Genomic DNA, 19,854 nt, shown 5'->3' with positions numbered 1-19,854 from the left:
GGTACAAAGAATCAGGAAAAGTGGAAATAGAAGTAGCACGGACAGCAATACTACTAAGAGATCAGATCAGAAGTAACTGACAAAGTATGTACTTGGTTATGTATAGAATGTGGGCATGTAATAAGTGTTAATTACGAATACTCTGATCGATTTTGTATTTTATGGTTTTATGTAAATTAATGTATTTCGTTTTAATGAAAGTTTTAAAAATTCCCGTGATTTTCTATAAGAGTCAAAGTTTGAAAAGTCAATGTGACACATCAGACTTATATCTGGGTCGGATACGGGTTGGGGGTGTTACATATCACATGTGCATATAATCACGTAGTTTACTTTCATGTAATTCATATAACTTATCATATGATTTCATATTCATATGTCACATAGTTCGTATCACTTTGCATGGTTTCACATAAACCTATATATATATCATATCTTGTTCACATATATTTCCCATATAACTCATATCATTTTATTCATATCTTATTCTTATATCTCGTCTATGTTCATTCACTTAATCTTCTATGTTCATATATCACATATTCATATCATTCATTATGTCAATATCATAAGCTTATGTAAACATATATATATATAACTTATATCGGTTCCTATGTCTTATTACACTAGCATATACTCATACAAATCATGTCACACATACAATAACATAAGTACAATTTAAATTGCACTCACCTTAGTCTTGCTTTGATTCAATACTAATTCTTTGATTGTTCCAGAACTTGTTTAGGCTCAATATCTACATAAACATAATTTTCGGAATGATTATCAGAAGCCTAAACCTTATAACTTATGTTAACAACTTAAGCTAGTTTAATGAATCAAAATTCCATTTTTTTCTTTAGGGGGAATCGATACCCCCCCAGGGGGTATCTGTGCCCCCTACATAATCTGGAATTTTACCTAGAAATTATTGTTCAACTACGAAAATTCACTATTTCTAACTTCAATTCTTCATATTTTATCCCCTTTTATATTCTTAACTCAAATACACATACTTAAACTAATTTATATCCATTTATCTCATCTTAAACCTCAAAATCCCATCTTTAATATGGAATCAATAATCATACACAAATTTTCAATATGTTCTAATTTCAATTCTATCACTTCATATCTCTTAATTAAGCTAATGACAAGTCGAATTTAGCTTCAAATTCAACTTATCAACTCTTTTACAGAAATTCATTTAAAAACTCCTTCACTTAAATCTTTCATAACTTCTTCATCTTTTGATTATAGGATAACTTAAGCTTTCCTTAAGCTTAGTTATCATCTAATGATCAAAACTCAACTATAAAATCAACAAATAATCAACTAAATAGAAAACTCACCTTTGCTCTAACTTGGCACACGTGAAGAAGAGAGGAGAAGAAGAATAAGAGAGTTTTCATATAACTCTCCCCCCCTCAACGTGATTCATGCTTATAAAAAGAAAAAATATATGTCTTGTCAAATGACCATTTTCCCCTTTAATTCCTTTAATAATTACTAACAACTTTCAGGAAATATTTTTAAATAAATCATTGAACTATTTAACTATTCTACTTTTATCACCAAATTCCAAAAATTTACGATTTAGTCACTAACCCGTAGTTTGGGATGTTACAACGACGGCGACGGGGATGTTCACATCGGTTGGGTTTGGTTTGCAAGATGTCAGGGAGCACATGGATGGTGACGATGAGGTCTAACAGTGACTGGATCAACCGAAATTTGTTGATAACATTGTTGTGGCTCACGAGGCACTCTCAACGGGGTTTTGATCGCTGTGATCAGGCGCTCACGATGGCATAGCGGTGACGGTCACCGGCAACTGAACGATGCTGGAGGTTTATGGAATTGTGACAGGATTAAAATGAAATTTGGGAGTTTGGTTTTAGGGATTTTCCATTTCTGATTTGCGAAGAAAACATATGGGGAAAAGGGGGTAAATTGATTTTTTATCCCTGAATTATTTTTGGATTGACAAAAAAGACCCATAATTAGTAATTTATCTCAAGTTTAAGGGTTCAAATAAAAATAACCACGTCTTAATTAAAATGAAACAAAAGTGACAACATATTAACTCTTTTGGATCGAGTGATTATACGTTTAAAAAATAAAACAAAAGTGACAAACTCTGTAGTTTACCCTATTTATTTTTCAGTAATTACATTTAGTTGCTCTTGACTAGGATAATATTACGTTAATCCTATATAGGAAATGAAAAGGAAATTAATGAAGTTTTTTTTATCTTACATACAAACATAAGATTTTATTTTAGGGTTTTTAACTTTTAGAAAATTAAAGTTATATTAAAAGTTTAGAGGATACAAAGTTATAAAATTTCAAAAGAGATGAACAATTAGATCATCAATCGAAAATATATTAATAATTTAATATTTTTTTATAATCTGATATAATTACAAGGTAATATTTATTTAAAAAATTGAACTTAGGGCAATGCACAAACCTTACAGACGCAATTACTCGAACCTGAATCCTTTAGGGATAACAACATTATTTTTTTTATCATTGAGATCACTCGATAGATTAAATAATTTAATAATTTTTAAGTTACATTAATCATATTATACATTTATCTTCTTTCCTTTAAATTGAGATCAACTTCATATGTTAGATACAAGTATTAAAGAAAATGTTTTACCTTGCAAAACTTGGACCAACTTCTTCCATTTAATTAATTTTTCCAAGAAGTGGAATAATATTAGGGGTTGTTTGTTTGGCTCTGAATGGAACCATTCAGCGCTGAATGTTGAACCGTTCAGCATTCAGACTGTTTGTTTTTCACCTCTGAATGATTCAGTGTTGATTGATTCAACAAAACAGTGTTGAATGATTCAGCACAGAAGTACATTCTCAATGATTCAAAGCCATTATCAAGTAGCATGTCACATTCAGAGCTAATTCATACAGAGCCTCTGAATCATTCAGCATTTAAATCATTCAACGCTTAATCATTCTGAAGTAAACAAACAGCCCTTTAGTCTATGCATGAGACAAGTGTGAAAATATTAAAATAGTAACCACGTATATTTCGTTATTCGATTCTTTTTTTTTTCCTTGAATTTGATAATTTTGTCTTATTAAGTTTGATTTTCCAATTCAATTTTGGTAAATTTTTATGGTCTATGTGACGTGTACGTGTTTCATCAAATGTCAATACAATACGGTTCGTCAAAGCAACATCTCGTCGTGTATAGGATTTTTGTCATTTATTAACGCTATAAGCGTAAATATAATTATATGAAATATATCATAATCTTAAATAAAAATATGACACGTGTGTATCGAAGGTAAAAATGGTCGGATTGATAGGGCTAATATGCTCATTGCCGACCAAAAGAAAAAAAATAATAGTATTTGTTCTAAAGACTTTTAATCATTTAATAATAAATACTCAAATATTTTGTAGTCATTACAGATTGAACTCATTACCTCTAGGAATAACAATCATCTCTTTAACCATAATTTTATCCATAAAAAGCTCTTGGGCACGAGTCGGATCCACCCAAAACCATGCAACAACAACAAGGTCTAGATTGAATGATATGCTAACACAGATGGACTAAAACATAATTTATCCATAAAAAAACTCTTGGGCACGGGTCGGGTCCGCCCAAAAGTCAAGGTTCGAACCTTGTCCGAGATGACTTTACCTGACCGCCTTCTATAAATATAATACAGTTTTTCTTCATTCATCTCATTTTCTTCTAAAAAACACTTATATCCCTATTTAAAAATTCTCTCCTATGATTAGTTTTTCACGAAACTCACTTAAAATAGACAAAAAATTAATTAAAATTTTAATGTGCCAATACTCCAATCTCTTCCAATGATGGTTCAATGAGAGTAATTTTTAGGTATGTTGTTTCTTTTCCTCGAAATCATTTTTCTCTTCGTCCGAAGTTTCGAGCAAACACCCAAAATCCCTCAAATCTAAAAAGTCCCCACCCTAAATTGATAGATCTTTTTTTTTTGTTTAATTTCATCAATTCTAAATGATTTTGTGGAAACCCAATCTTAGGAGAAGAGTGAATGTGAACGATTTAATACCAATATTGCCACTTAAAAAGGTCAATGATGGAATATGATTGCTTGTTGACGACGATCGAAAAAAATGCAATGCCAGAAATAGAATTATTTAAAAGTTTATTGAAAAATCGATACATCCTTAAAGTTTTGTGCATAAGGTGACGTCATTTTATGCATTAATAGTCACACCAAAATGATTTTTTTTGTTCTCGTCATCACACAATTTGAATTTTAACGATCCAATGACATAATTGAAGTTAAAACCAAAATCCAATACTATAATTAGAAAAACTAAAATTTCAGAAGTATAAACAATATTTACCCTATTTTTCAAACACGTGCTCCCATGAGTAGGGATGGGCATAGGACCTGAACCCGACGAGTTCCGACCTGACCCAACCCGTTCGGGTCGGGTTTTTAAAGGTGATGTTCGGGTTGGATTCGGGTTTAGAGTGAAAAATACCCGACCCGACATGGAAAAAATATAAATTTATCATATATTTATGAATAATTACAATAATACTCCTATGTATATATTTTTCAATTAAATCACTATTTTTATTGAATAAAATAATATTTTTATTATTATTTAGGGTTGGATCGGGTTCGGATTTTATCTCAAAAAATCGGGTCGGGTTCGGGTCGAGTGGAAGGTATATATTTTTCGGGTCGGGTGAAGCATGTAAAATTTTCGGGTCGGGTTGACCAAAACCCGAATCATGCCCATCCCTACCCATGAGACATCCAAATACTATTATTCATATCAATTTTTACTTCTTCAATTTATTGTGCTCAATCCTATAGTAAACTATTAAATATTTTTATTTTTTAGGTACAAAAACAATTGTAAATAAATAAATAAATAAAATATAAATCAATCATTGTAATATACCATCAAATTGATAACTAAATATATCAACATTTATACTAAAATTAATATGGGCAAAATAAATATATACGATAAACCTCAAACTAAAATCATTTCGAATTCAACACATAATGTTTGATGAATTTGAAGGCATGTAATTGTGCATGCCAAATTGCCAATTATGGTAACCGACCAAAATAGAAAAGAATGAAACACGTGAAAAACCATTCTGTCACTAGATTTCCTTTTCAAAATCAAAACTATGTCATGTCTGTGTCATGTCCAAAGTCTTGGAATGTGCTCGAACAGGGGGGGGGGGGGAAGTAATTTTCTTTCCAAAAAAAAATAGTCAGACGTTTGTATAAAAAATCAAAGATATAATAGTACTCTATAGTAAGAAAAATAATATATTATTATTATTATAAGTGGTAATTAATAATAGCATAAATTACATTCACTATCATTAAATTTAGATTGTATATCGATATTATTACTATATTTTTAAAATATTTTAATTTAAGAACTGGATTTTAGTATCATGTTCAATTAAAATATTGGATCGTTAAACTATTAATAGTAGAATGATATGTCAGTGTAGTGTCGATGTGAAAGTCAAAAAATAGATTTTATTGTATCGTATTATCTTCTTTAGTAAAGTGAGATTTTCACTCATTTTTAGGTGTAACCGAAAGATGTCGTTCTCTGAAATTTTTTGTGGTCCCTAGACATCAATGAACTCGTCTCGTCGTTCTCTACCAATTTATCGATTTAGTTTTTCTCAAAACCTCTTTAAAAATCATGAAACTTAACACAAAAAATCCACCATCTTTGAGGCTTAGGGCTTTCTTAAATTTGAGGAGTTTGAGGTGTTTGTTAAAAAATCTAAATGATGAGAAGCATTCTATCAAGAATACGAACATCATACTTCAAAACTAGCCTAATCGGACAATTGTTGAATGAGAACAGAGCAATAGAATATTTATCCTTTAATAGATTTTCATCAATTTTGATTGACTTTCATAAAAAAAAAAACTAATCATATGAAATGAAATAGGAGTGAAATATGAACGTTATAGTATTAATCTTGTCATGAGCGGTGACTGATGATAGGCGATAATAGAACAACAATGGCAGTTGGAGGTTTTTATGGCTTTGTGTATGAACCAAATTTATTATCGAATCCAAGCTTGGTGCCTAAAATGAAAGCGTTTTAAAATTATGACAAAATTGATATGCAAACTAAAGTTAACAGGGAAAAAGAATCATGACATCACGCTGTTAATAATTTAAGCCCTAATTGAACCCGAAACTAAAGTTCAATACTAAAATTGAAGCAATTTAAATTTCAATTATAAAAATAATATAAATCCAAAATTAAATGATATCTGATGTTATAAGAATTATAACATTTTGATAAATTTAATATCATTTTGTAATAATTTTATAAAATTTTATGCCAATTTTGTAATGTTTTGATGAAATGTAGTGATAATTGTGTAATTGTTCGATAAATTTAATGATCACTTTATGACATTTGAAAGTTCAATGACCTAGATGATCATTTGAGTATACTTCAATAACCTCTAGTATATTTACCCTTACCTTTGTTTAAATTCTAATCACAATATTTGATTTTTAAGTGCTAAAAATCAAATGAATTTGAAGTTTTTATCCATTATAATTTTGTAAACATATTTGATCTCCTATGGGTTTTGTTTATAAAAAGCTTAATAAACATAATGTCCCTTTAAGTATATTTCGTCATCAAACCCATCAACTGACTTCAGTAGTAAAAAGTGAAATTTACTTGCTTTTCTACAACCCAATTGGTCCTCGTAGGAGCCTTTTTTAACACACAATTAACGCTCCAAAATCATAGCCTTTTTAACCTAAAATGAAACGTTGAGGGATAAAATACCCCATAAATTAAAAAAATATGAAATAAATTGATTATTCTGTCAAATATCATGTGCATTTTTGTTCAAAAACAAAACTTTGGGGGGTCAAATTGCTCCAAAAATAGAATATGAGGTAAAATAAGTATTTTAATAAATGTTGGGGGATAATTTTGGCATTATACCTAAAAAATTATCTTAACATAATTTGTATGTATTTTTTTAAAATTTTAAAATATAATAAAAAAATAATATATATTTAGACTTAATCTAAAAATATATATTTTTTAGATTTTTTAAAGCAAGGGGTGGGCTATGGCATAGGTAGGTCCACCCCTAGATACGCCACTAGTTAAGAATATAAACTCTAATTGTCAAATAATTGAGTTTTTGAACAAATATTATTTTTGTATTTATCCTAGATTGATCAAAAAATTATTATTTTATATGTGTACATAATTTATTTCTATATTTCACGTAAAATACTTTCGTTCGTTCAAGGTGTAACAAAATCTAATATAATTAATATAATTTTCAAATTATATATTTTACTCAGACAAAATATTTAAACTATAATTATCAATGTTTTTAAAATCGGAACGGACCTTGAACTGGTGAAGGTACTGATTCACTGGTTTAACCGGGTTCAACCGGATTTTATATAAAATATTTTTTTTAATTTTACATAATATTCAAAGCAATATTAATATATATATAACACTTTTTTAAGTTTACAATATTAAAATGTATAACAATATCACAAGTCATAACATATATAAGTTAAAAACATAAAATCAAGTGAAACAAAATGATTCAAATCAACTACAACATAATATTTATGGTAAAACATATTAAATAATAAATATAATTATATATCTATAATAAAAAAATAAATTTGGGGCTGAAAAAAATCATAACAAACGATGTCGTTTAGTTTAATTTTTTTTTAAAAACAATCTCACATGGCTAAGAAACATAGAAGATCATCCTAAAAGTCTAAAGATTAAAAATATGAGAACAAAACAATCACACATGGCTAAGAAACATAGAAGAGCATCCCAACTTACTTCTATAAATACTAGAGGTAATTTGACATTCAAAATCATGGAGCCTTTTGGTGAGCACAGAGTGAACTATTCTTTCGCTTCAATTGAGCTCGAATTTCAGGCTTTAATCGAGCTTTTAAATTTTTTTTGAGTTCGAGCCTTTTCGAGTTCAAGTTTAATATTATATTTCGAGTTTGAGTTTAACTTGATAATTTTTAGCTCGTGAGTTTTGAGTCGAGTGGAGCTTACTTTTAAAGTTTTGAGTTCGAGTCAAGCTCAACAGTACTCGAGTTCGTTTAACAAATGACGTTGTTTGATTTAATTTTTTTAAAAAAAATAAGAGAACCAATGGTTTGATCGGTTTTCAGCCGGTTCATCTCGATTTTGTCGATTCTCAGCCGGTTCTTTATCGGTTCTGTGCTCATCCGATTTTAGGAGTTAATCGGACCGGACAGGCCACCGGTTCACGGTTCAACCGGTTGAACCGGCCGGTCCGGTCCGGTTTTAATAACACTGATAATTACTATTACAAATTATGCATATGAGGCATTATAATCAAAATCTATTATTACAAAGTATCACTGAACTAATAATCAAAATATAAATATAATCAACAAATAATTAATTAACATAAAAATAAATCTATAAAAACACACATAGTTTATACAGAGATCAAATATCTTCCAGTACCTATGACTTTCAAAAAAACAATTAAATACAAATATTATTTTTTTAATTAATCATTGATATCTGATCTATTGATCGACTAATCTAAATCAAATACTGTAAAGATAAAGGAGACCCTCGAAATCTAATTTATTTCATTCACTAGATTAAATAAAATATTTTTTAATATTAAAAGTTTTGCTTCTGTTGTGATTTCATCATGATTGTTTTTTTTTAAATCGACACTGTTTAAGTGGTGGCTGCTGAATTAACTGTCATTATCAGATGATTAAAAATTATTTTCAAGATTCCGACCACGAACATTAGCTTAATTAATAGGGTAAATTACATCACTGGACTTTAATCTCTCTCTCACTCATATTTTACACACTTTGCTTTAAATCCTTTCAACTTTCTCATTGAATTTAATACAATTAGCAGTTTGGTCACTCGGTCGTTTTCTCACTTAACGTCGTTACAACTGAGCGTTATATAGATTCAAAAGACGTTGCTTCGATGAATATTTTATTTTTTAAATTCAACGACCAAAAATGCTAACTATATTAATTCAATGAGGAAATTGAACAGGTTTAAAGTAAAGTGAGTGAAGTAGGAGAGAGAATAAAGTTCAGTGTTGATTAGTGTAATTTATCCTAATTAATATTTAATTGTGCCGAATTAAGTTTTGAAACTTTCAATGCCGATTTGTGGGACAATGTGTATGTTTGATATTTTATTTATTTTATGTTGGAATAATGAAAATTTGTCTCCGAGTTTGGTTTTTCTGTTCCACGTCACCCAATATAGATGGACCCGAGATGGTGTGGGTCAATTTTTTAGCAGTCCCGACCCGAACTTTCAAAACTTTCATCAATTCTCGACTATTTTATACAGTGATAAGTCGCGTTTAGTATCTAAATTATTAATATTAGTTTGTTTTAATATTTAACTTTTTAAATTTTTTAAAATTATATCTAAAGTTTAATTTTTTATTTTATTTAGGACCCGTCATTTAAACTTTTAGTTTTCGTTTCATTTTAGTATCCAATTCAAAATTTAACGTTAAGTTTTGAAAAAATTGAAAATTTAGGTAGTAAAACAGATAAAAACTGATAGTTTAGGTACTAAACACGTTAAGTTTTTAATAGCAGTGTACTAAAATAAAATGCAAACTAAACGCTAGGTATGGTTTTAAAAAAATTAAAAATTTAAGTACTAAAACGAACCAAAACTGATATTTTATATACTAAATTCGTAGTTTACCCTGTTTTTAATATTTCATCCCTCCTAAAATTTAGGGTAAATTAATCCCAACCCGACAAACTTTTTTCACATTATTACTCGATTTTATGAGATATAATTGAAAAAAATATTCAGAGATATTATAATAATTATTTTTAAATATAAAAAGGTAAATTTTAGTAGTAATTAGGTCGGATCGAGAATTTTTTACCCTAAATATGAACCTAGCCTTGACCTAACTTGCATTGACCCGTCTGAATCTAAATTTCAAAAAATAAATGTCAACCTTATATGATTAGGTCAGGTCGAAACTCATAAAATTTGAATAATTTGATCATCCTTGCTCCCAAGACTCAATATGTTCTCAAGGTGACATAATCAAAAGAACTAAAATGACTTAAAAATATAAGTTTAAATACCGTTACGGATAAAAAATTAAAGGACTAAATTAAAAAATTTGCTAGCTCTGGGGACTAAAACTATATTGCCTGTATTTTATTTTATTTTATTTTAGTCTTTGTTTTCCAATGAAGCTAGTGTTCTTAGAATCGAAAATTTTAGATTAGGTATGTCAGATGATTGAGAAAAATTGTACTAATAATCGCATAGAAATTAAATTTGGTAGATATGGAATTATTAGTGGTGTTGTGCCTCCTCCAAAATTCTTGGGTCAAATTGTTTTTTAGTCCCCTCATATTTTTAAAACTAATAAATTAAGTCTAGTCCTCGGTATCTTTGGATTCAATTACTTTTAAGGTCCTCTATGTTTTGAAATTTTAAAAAATCAAGTATATTAGACCATATTTTTTATTTAAATACTTAAATTAATATTTATTTTACAATTAGATAAATTAAATCTAACCCTTATTCTTTTCCGGTTTAAATAACAATTAGATATATGTTAGTTTCAAAAATAGGCAAAATAGATCTTGAATCAGGAATGGATCGAGGAGGCAGGTGGGGGCTGTTGTCTCCTAAAAGTATAAAAGTACCATATATTTTAAATTATTTTATGTATTTTCTATTGAAAATTTGTTTCGTCTCTCGGGAATTTTAGTTCGCCCCATAAATTTAAGTTCACCCCTAACATGGAATCATGCGTCCGTTCTTGTCCTGAATAGATATTTACCCTCTAACTTTTTTTGAATCGGTAGAATAATTATATATTGATCATGTTTTATTATTGTTTATATTTATCCTTAAATTTCCATACTGAATTTGTTCTTATTCAAGTATAAATCTAACAAACTCGATTTAGGACTAAACACAAAAAAAAATCAAAATCAAATGGCACACGAAGCCCCTATACTTAAAAAAAAACTAATGCGAGTCTCATATTATTTCTCTCTCTCAATGTTACCCTTGAACTAAAAAAAATCATTGTGGCCCTTCGATTAGCGTTTTCCGTCATTGACTAACGACTTCGTTAGTTCCTACTGATGTGGATGCTTTCTCAAATCTGTTACGAAAGGAATATTGATTATGACTGTTGGTAGCGATGGAAATAATTAGTTTCCGGTTGCATGGGCAGTTGTTGAAGGGTAAGGAAAATAATCATGGAGACAGTTTTTGCATAAACTTATGATTAACTTAGAGCATCCTAATAGTGAAGGACTTACACTAATGTTGGTCAATGACATAAAACGTTGGTCAAATGATCATATCGAATCCTTTTTTTTTTTGAGTAACTTTTTCAAAGTATAGAGACTTCACAAACCCTTTTTCTAAATCAAAGTTAATCAAACTCGACTCGACTCGACTCGACCTAAACATATCTAGAAGGGACTGGATTAAACAGCCTAGATAGCTCGCAAAAGTGTGGAATATTATTGCATGGTGGAGAAGTTACGTAGCCATCAACTTTAGTTTGATGGTTAAGTGAAATTCTTATTTAATTAACCTACAAAAGTAATGCATTGTGGGGGCACAAAACCCGATTATTGTGTGATTAGTCAATAATTTAGTGTAACTTTTCAGTTAAGGAGGCCACCTTTGCCTGCTAAAGCTTGCACAAAGAAATGTGGCTAAAAAAAGTAAAATCTTCCAACCCAGATTAATTACCCTAAAAGATATTGGGTAGCCACTGTAGGCCAAGAAAAACATGTTTTTTTTTTTTAATTTGCTTACTAAATGTTGTAATGATTAAAATTATTACCACATGATAGTGGATTTAACTTGCTTTTTCTTTAAAACTAATTTTCATCCCATTTTCCGCTGCTAAGTATGACTAATAATATGTATAAAATTATGGTAATTTGATCATTGCTTTTACTGGTTCAATAGCTCCGGGGCAAATGTCTAAAAATTTTAAGTTCGACTCGAGTTCCATTCATAATCATCAATCATCCCAAATATACCGTGCTTGAGTTCAGATAAATTCAATTGTTAATGTGTCACATAATTATGTTTAATTTTATTTTAATATTAATGATGTTTATTATTTTCTCTTGATAACGATATTTATTTGTATCTTTTATTTTTAAAATTATTTGACTCACACTCCTTTTCTTAAACGATCTTATTTTTATTATTTAGTGTATGATTTATGTTCTTTAACAGTCTTAAAAATAAGTATTTTATATGATTAACTTACTCTAAAGTTTTGTAAACTTTTATTTTAAAAAAAGTATAATTTTACTATATATATTTTTATTTATTCACTAAAATTAACCGTTTTTATTAATAATATTTTATTAAAACTATTTGTAAAATTTCGATGGTGTTTTTCTCTCTCAAATTCTAAGGTTTCGTTTGACTAATATGGACTGACCCGAGTCATACACTTAGTTTTGGTGAGTGGGTTTTCTAACAGGAATTTTTTGTGTACACAAAAGTTTGAACCTGAGATATTATTAAACGATATCAAACTACTTATCGCTTAAATTAACCCGTTAATAAAGTTTCGATTGTGATTTTATGAATAAGTGGTGTATGATTTTGGCTTTTTGGCTATACATTGTAACATTAATATAATTAAAACACATGAAGCACTTTCCGAAAAGTGCATATCTTATCAACGTCAAAACAGCACACTTAAATTCATGAGTTTTTCTTCTTCTTTTTCTTTCATCAAAATCACAAGTAAATGATAGGTTTCATATTTCTACTACTTCGACCTTGATTATTATTAACGATGAATATTATTAATTTAATTTATAAAATTTAAAAATTTAAAATATTTAACGTATAATTATAAATTATTTAAAATAAAATATTAATTATATTATTTTTCAAAATCTTTTTTAACAATAAAAATACTAATTTTCCTTTAAAATTATAAAAATATTGTAAAAAAACAGGAAAATAGGGATGCCCATAAATTATTTAGAAAAATCGAGTAAAAATATAAGGAAAGTAATATTGTTTCATTTGGTATTTTTCCCAAAAATTACCTTTTCGTTATATATTTACTTGTCAAACCCCTTTCAGATATATTTCCAGATCTAATACCCTTTACAAAAAGGCGATGTTCATGCACAACACCTTACGCTGACGTGGCACCACGTGAGGTAAGGCGTGGCCCATGAAGCGCACCATACGCCACGTGTAAAGATTGGGTACTAGTTTTGTAATTGTTTTAAAAATGGTGTCTAATATGCAATTAATTTTTATTAGGGTGATTTTTGTGTAAAAACATCAATTTTTTTTATTTTTTTTGTGTGTGCAAAAAAAAATCTGCATTAAAATATTTAAATATTCTTTTGCAAATTATTTTATAATTCGAAAAAATTTGAGTTTTGCATGAAATTACACAATACGTATAATCTAGTATAGGAAAACTCTGAGAGTAAGTAAATTAAAATATGAATAATTTTATAAAAGTTTTATAACTAGTATTTCTTTTACAAAATGATGATGATGATGATAAAAATATTTTATAATTATAAAAATTATAAATTTCATATATTTTTGAATATTTTATTGATTTTTATAATTAATTGTTTAAAAATATAAAAAAAATATTAAAATAAACTTTTAATTACAATTGAGGGATCAAATGAATTATTATTTATTAATTATTGTTTTTTAACAACAGTTAATAATGTTTATTCATTTTTAATAAAATTAGAATTTAATATTTATTTTATATTTTATATTTTATATTTTAAATTATTATTAGAAAGAATATTTTAAATATATATGTGATATTTTGTATTTACATTCTTTTTATTGAATTTTAATTTTTTTTATTGTATTTTTATTGAATTTTAAATATATGAGTTATAATTCAAATTAATCATTTATTCTGCTATTATTCAAATTAATTAAGAAAAATTATGGTAAAATGTTTCTAAAAGAAAAGTATAAATACATACATGAAAATCTAAAGATTTTCCTTTCTTTATGTTACTCTCTAAACTTGTAACAAAATTCAATAAAAAAAAAAGATGTAAAGCTAAAAAATATCACCTATATATTTAAAATATTCTTTCTCATATGAATTTTAAAAAATATAAAATAAATATTAAATTTTAATTTATTAAAACTGAATACATTATTAATTATTGATAAAAATAATAATTAATAAATAATAATTAATTTGATCCTCAATTGTAATTAAAAGTTTATTTAATATTTTTATATTTTTAAACAATTAATTTTAAAAGTCAATAAATTTTTCAAAAATATATGAAATTTATGATTTTTAAATTATAAAATATTTCTTATAATCATCATCATTGTGTAAAAGAAATACTAGTTATAAAACTTTTATAAAATTATTCATATTTTAAATTACTTACACTCAAAGTTTTTCTATACTAGATTATACGTATTGTGTAATTTAATGTGAAAATCAAAATTTGTCGAAAAAAATATTTAAAAATTTTAATACAGAAAATTTTTTGCACACACACAAAATAAATAAAAAGTTGACATTTTTATATAAAAATCACCCTAACATAAATTAATCAGATATTAGACATCGTTTTAAAAAAATTACGAAAGTAGCACCCGATCCTTTACACGTTACATACGGCGCGGTGCATGGGACGCGCCTTTCAACACGCGGCGTAAGGCGCGGTGCATAGACCGTGCCTTTCTGCAAAGGGTGTTAGATCAAAAAATATATCTGAAAGGGTGTCTGATAGGTAAATATTTAAGTAAAATGTGATTTTTGGGAAAATCGTCGTTTCATTTACTGCCAATTTTACTTAAAACCGTCATAGTATGATGGAAGAAAATTAGAGGATTTTATTGATATTGAAAATCGTTCTTAATATCAATATGGTTGGTTCAAGTAGTAAACAGTTTAATATCGTTTAAGTAAAGTCTTAGATTCAAATATTTGTATATGCAAAAAATCCTGTTAGGAGACTCACCCACCAAAACCAAGTGTGTGACCAAGGTCGATCCAGATTAGTCAAGGCGAAACCTTGGAACTTGAGGGGGGAAATCGTCCATAATAATTGATAAGTTTGACAAAATTTTTAATTCTAACATTAAAAATAGTTTGTCTCAGTAATTAATGATTTCGGTGATAAAAAGATTAAAATGAAAGAAAATAAAAATAAATAACAATGTTAAAAAACAATATGTGTGCGTTTATACATGTCATAGACACGAATATTGACACATATTAGGGTAGACAATCGGGGGAGTTCAAAAATACTTAATCTTGATTCATCGACTCTAACTAAAAAAAATCGAGTAATTATTTAAGAAAAATTATCCGACCGGGCAAGTTAGGTCCGGATCACAAAATTAAATTATTTTGGGTACTCGGTTACCCGAATACTCGGTTACATTTATTCCTCTGTATCAGACAATGCTTACCATCCCCTTGGAACAATTCGTGTCTTTTGCTTGATCGAGCAAGAATTTGTATCGACCATTGTGCAGGCAGTGGACTTAAAAATGTAGTTCCATATAAAAAAAAATTACATATTTAATTATTAATAAATTTATATATTAAATTAAACTAATAAAATTTAAAAAAAAACACCCACGCAACAGTTGTATGTTTAATAACTAATGGGCGAAACTATCGGGCCGCTAATCAAACTCGACTACTAAACTGAATGGGGCATGCGCAGTAGATTCGCTCGAATGGTTGTTCGTATCGATCTCTCTAAACGCTCGATCTCAAAGCTTTTGTTGGATGGAAAATTGCAGGTCATTGAGTATGAATCACTTCCCACAATTTGTTTCAAAGGTGGGAAGTATGGTCACAACCAAGGGGTCTGTTCTATAGTCCAGACAGAAGATAACACCGAAACCAATACTCCTCCACAGACCAATGTTGCACCGCATCCCAATAGCGACACTTATGAGTTATGACCCTTGGATTGTGGCTTCTCATCGAACTCGTCGTAAAAACAAATGCAGCAGTGAAAAGAAACCTCAAACTGACAAACTCATGTTCAATGGCTGAAGGTTTAACCCCATCTTTGAAGTCGAGACTGAGAAAGACCTTTCAGCTACTGTTCCCGATCATCCACAAGCTCCTCAACAGACAAGGGTGCTTGCTGCAAACCCTAATGTCAAAACAAAGAATAAAGACAGAAGTGTAGTTACTCCCCGACAGCCGAAAGCCACCACCATCCGTAAACCTTTAACCATCAACCTCTCAGACTTCCCCACCTTGTCTCGACAACTTGACAAAGCCAGCAGCTCCAAGTTTAGCTTAAACTCCAATAGAGGCTTCTTCTTCGACAAAACTAGACATTCGGCTATAGTCATTGATGAAAATGCAGACCCAAATATTCCTCCTGCTAATCCTTAACCAGCACCGGATAACATCAATAAAATGAACCATTGGGAGACCCTCTGGATAAGACAACGAATCCTATCTGTGACTTCCGGGAAGTTACGTAGACAATAGTACTCGTATTGATGTTATTTCCGACGTTGTAAGCCTTAACTTGGGTGGAGACCTTGCTGTGGCAATGCTTGAATAAAGTATGATCCTCCTTTTCTTTTCTTTATGGATTTAAAATCACTATGTTGGAATGTCCAGAGATGCGGTGACTCTCGTTTCCTTCTGGCGGCTAAACAAATTCTTCACGATAACAAACCTGACTTGTTGGTTTTTAATGAACCTCATATTAGTGGTTCAAAAGCAGACTATGTTATCTCCACTGTTGGTTTTCCTAACTTAAATCGGACTGAGGCCTCTGGTTCTTTCGGCAGTATATGGGTTGCTTGGTATGATACTATCTTCGTGACTATCCTTATGCATCATTTTCAGTTTGTTCATTGTCGGACTACTCTACGAAGCAACAACTCCTCCTTCTTAGCCACGGCAGTTTATGCTAGCCCATCTGCTTCAAGACGTAAACTCTTATGGCCTCATCTCAGGCGTCTTGTGACTTCAATTAATTCTACTTGGATTCTTTTTGGAGATTTCAATGCAACTTTATTTGATTCGGATAGAAAAATTTATGCTATATCTGCCCGACCTTTCAGTGCGTTCCAAAATCTCATTTTCGACTATGGGCTTCGGGACATAAACTACCAAGCTCCTGATTATACATGGTCGAGAGGACACTCCCAAGTTCGTCTAGATAGATTCATTTATAACAACTATTGGGATGAGAACTTTGCTGAAGCCATGGTCCATCATCTTCACCAAAGCTGCGAATACTTGGAATAAATATGTGTTTGGTTACATTGGGAAAAAGAAACGGATTATCATGGCTAGACTCTGGTATTCAAAAGGCCATTTGCATGAGATCCTCCCAATTCTTGCAAAATCTGGAATATAATCTTCTCATTGATCTTGAACACCTCCTTGATCAAGAACTTCTTTGGAGGTAAAAATCTCGATCAGATTGGATTTCTCTGGGTGACCGTAACACATTATTTTCATCGCAAAGTCATCTGCCGCAAGCAGTAAAATAAAATTGTTGCTCTCAAAATCAATAGCGTCGATTGGTGCAACAATGAGGTTTCTCTTAAAGAGGCGACAACTCATTTCTTTCAATCTTTATTTGCTTTGGATTCGCAACACACTGGTTTCTTCCCTCTACGAGGCACGCTTCTGTCTATCCCTCAAGATACTATGCGGCGGCTTGATGATGTCCCTTCAAATGAAGAAATTCATTCAGCCCTCATGAGCATGGCTTCTTTGAAATCCCTGGGATGGGATGGACTCCATGCAGAGTTCTATCACATGGCCCATTGTGGGGGATTCAATTTGTAAGATGATCCAAGCGAATTTTTAATGGGAACGTGATTAAGTCTGATCTTAACAAGACAATTTTAGTTCTCATCCCAAAGTATGATCAACTGGAAACTTTTGTTGACTTCTAACTTATAATCCTCTATATGGTACTATACAAGATCCTTACGAAGACCATTGTTAATCGGTTAAAGCCTATCTTCTCTACTCTTATCGGCCAAAATCAAACAAGCTTAATTACGATCCGCAATATAACCGATAACATCATCATCAACCAAGAGGTAATTCACTCGATGAAATCCTGTAAACGCAAAGAATGATGGATGGCCATAAAGGTAGACTTGGAGAAAGCCTTTGATCGGGTTCGATGGGACTTCATCCTTGATTCATTAATTGATACAGGCTTCTCGCCAATAATTAGACGGATCATTATGGAATGTATCTCTTCCTAAACAATGCAAATTCAATGGAATGTGAGCCTTTCGCAAACCATTCGACCTAAACGAGGTATTCGTCAAGATGACCCCCTCTCTCCCCTACCTTTTTGTTCTGGTTATGGAGTGTCTAGGTCACTTAATCCACAGTTCTGTCACCGCAAAACAATGGGATCCTTTCCGTTTTGGTAGTTTTGAAATTCTCATCTCGCATCTATTCTTTGCGGATGATCTCATCCTATATGCCAAAGCCACTTTAGTTCAAGCCGAATGTATCCGAAGTATTCTTCAGGTCTTTGGCAGCTTCTTTGGCCATCGGGTTAGTTCTCGAAAGTCCCATGTGTATTTTTTGCCAAATACTATTAATAGTACTAAACACCGAATCAGTGGATTCCTTGGTTACCAAACGGTTGAATCTCTCGACAAATATTTGGGGGTTCTGTTCCTCCATGAAAGACCAAAATGCTCGGATTATGATTCTATCATTGAAAAGATGAAAATACAACTTTCAGGTTAGGCTGCTCGATCTTTATCCATGGTTGGTCGGATTACCTTGGCTAAATCAGTCATTGCGGTAATCTCGGTTTACTTCATGCAAACCTCAATGCTCCTTCGCACTGTATGGAACAAAATCAAAAAAAAAAATATGCGATAGTTCATATGGGGATCGACGTTCACCTCCCCTAAAGTCTCTCTAGTTAATTGGGAGACGTTATGTCAGCCAATTACTCACGGAGGTCTCGGCATGCAGAAGAGCTATGATTTCAACTTGGCGTTTATTCTTAAAATATGCTTCACCTTGGTCTCTAAACATGATCATTTATGGGTTCGCATTCTCCAACAGAAATATAAAATGGTTAGCCTCTGCCCTGACTCAGTTAGCCGTAGTAGGTGTTCTCTTCTATGGAAAGCCATTGTTTCAGCTTGGAAGGACCTCAGAGCGAGTATTGTGTGGTCAATTGGGAATGGTAACACAACCCATCCCTTCTATGACACTTGGATACCTTCCATTGGTCCTTTATGCAACCACGTAAAGAACCTGAATCAAAACTTGGCTCTGGCCACCTTTGAAGAACTAACTGACAGCATTAGCAATTGGAATTTCTCCAAACTATTAGACATATTCCATGATGAGACAATTTCCCATATCCGTGGAATAAGATGTCCCGATGCTTCGGACTCGGACGATTAACCCTACTGAGGCACTAACATCAAGAACACCTTTGAAACAATGTTGGCTTATAGCAACTGAACCGCTCTTACTTGGGATGATAAACTCCTGATATGGAGTTCAATATAGGTGTTACCCCCTACCCCAACGACTTCGACTCTTCTTGTGGCTGTCGTTCAAGCAGAAATTATTAACAAAATCTGAGAGACACCACCGAACCATTGGTAGCTCACCCTTCTGTCCATGCTGTCATAATTATCAAGAAATGACCATCCATGTGTTGCGTAACTGCATCAAAGCTAAAGCTGTCTGGAATTGCCTTATCCCTCCATACCTGACCGATTCTTTTTATCT

General features: G+C 30.7%; 1 protein-coding gene across 1 annotated transcript; it reads left to right on the top strand.

The window, feature by feature from the left end:
- Positions 1–16,698: 16,698 nt before the first annotated feature.
- On the top strand, positions 16,699–17,367 carry LOC120204792. The gene has a single exon (XM_039204808.1). The coding sequence runs from the start codon at positions 16,699–16,701 to the stop codon at positions 17,365–17,367; it is 669 nt and encodes a 222-aa protein (XP_039060739.1).
- Positions 17,368–19,854: the final 2,487 nt, after the last annotated feature.

The sequence above is a fragment of the Hibiscus syriacus genome, unplaced genomic scaffold (genome assembly GCF_006381635.1).
Source record: "Hibiscus syriacus cultivar Baekdansim isolate YM2019G1 unplaced genomic scaffold, ASM638163v2 tig00011718_pilon, whole genome shotgun sequence".
NCBI classification, from domain to species: domain Eukaryota; kingdom Viridiplantae; phylum Streptophyta; class Magnoliopsida; order Malvales; family Malvaceae; genus Hibiscus; species Hibiscus syriacus.
The sequence above is the reverse complement of the archived record's forward strand: the minus strand, read 5'-3'. Positions and strand labels throughout refer to the sequence as shown.

Excerpts from the sequence above, each read along its gene's own strand:
- LOC120204792 (XM_039204808.1), top strand. The coding sequence starts at position 16,699 with ATGGATTTAAAATCACTATGTTGGAATGTCCAGAGATGCGGTGACTCT.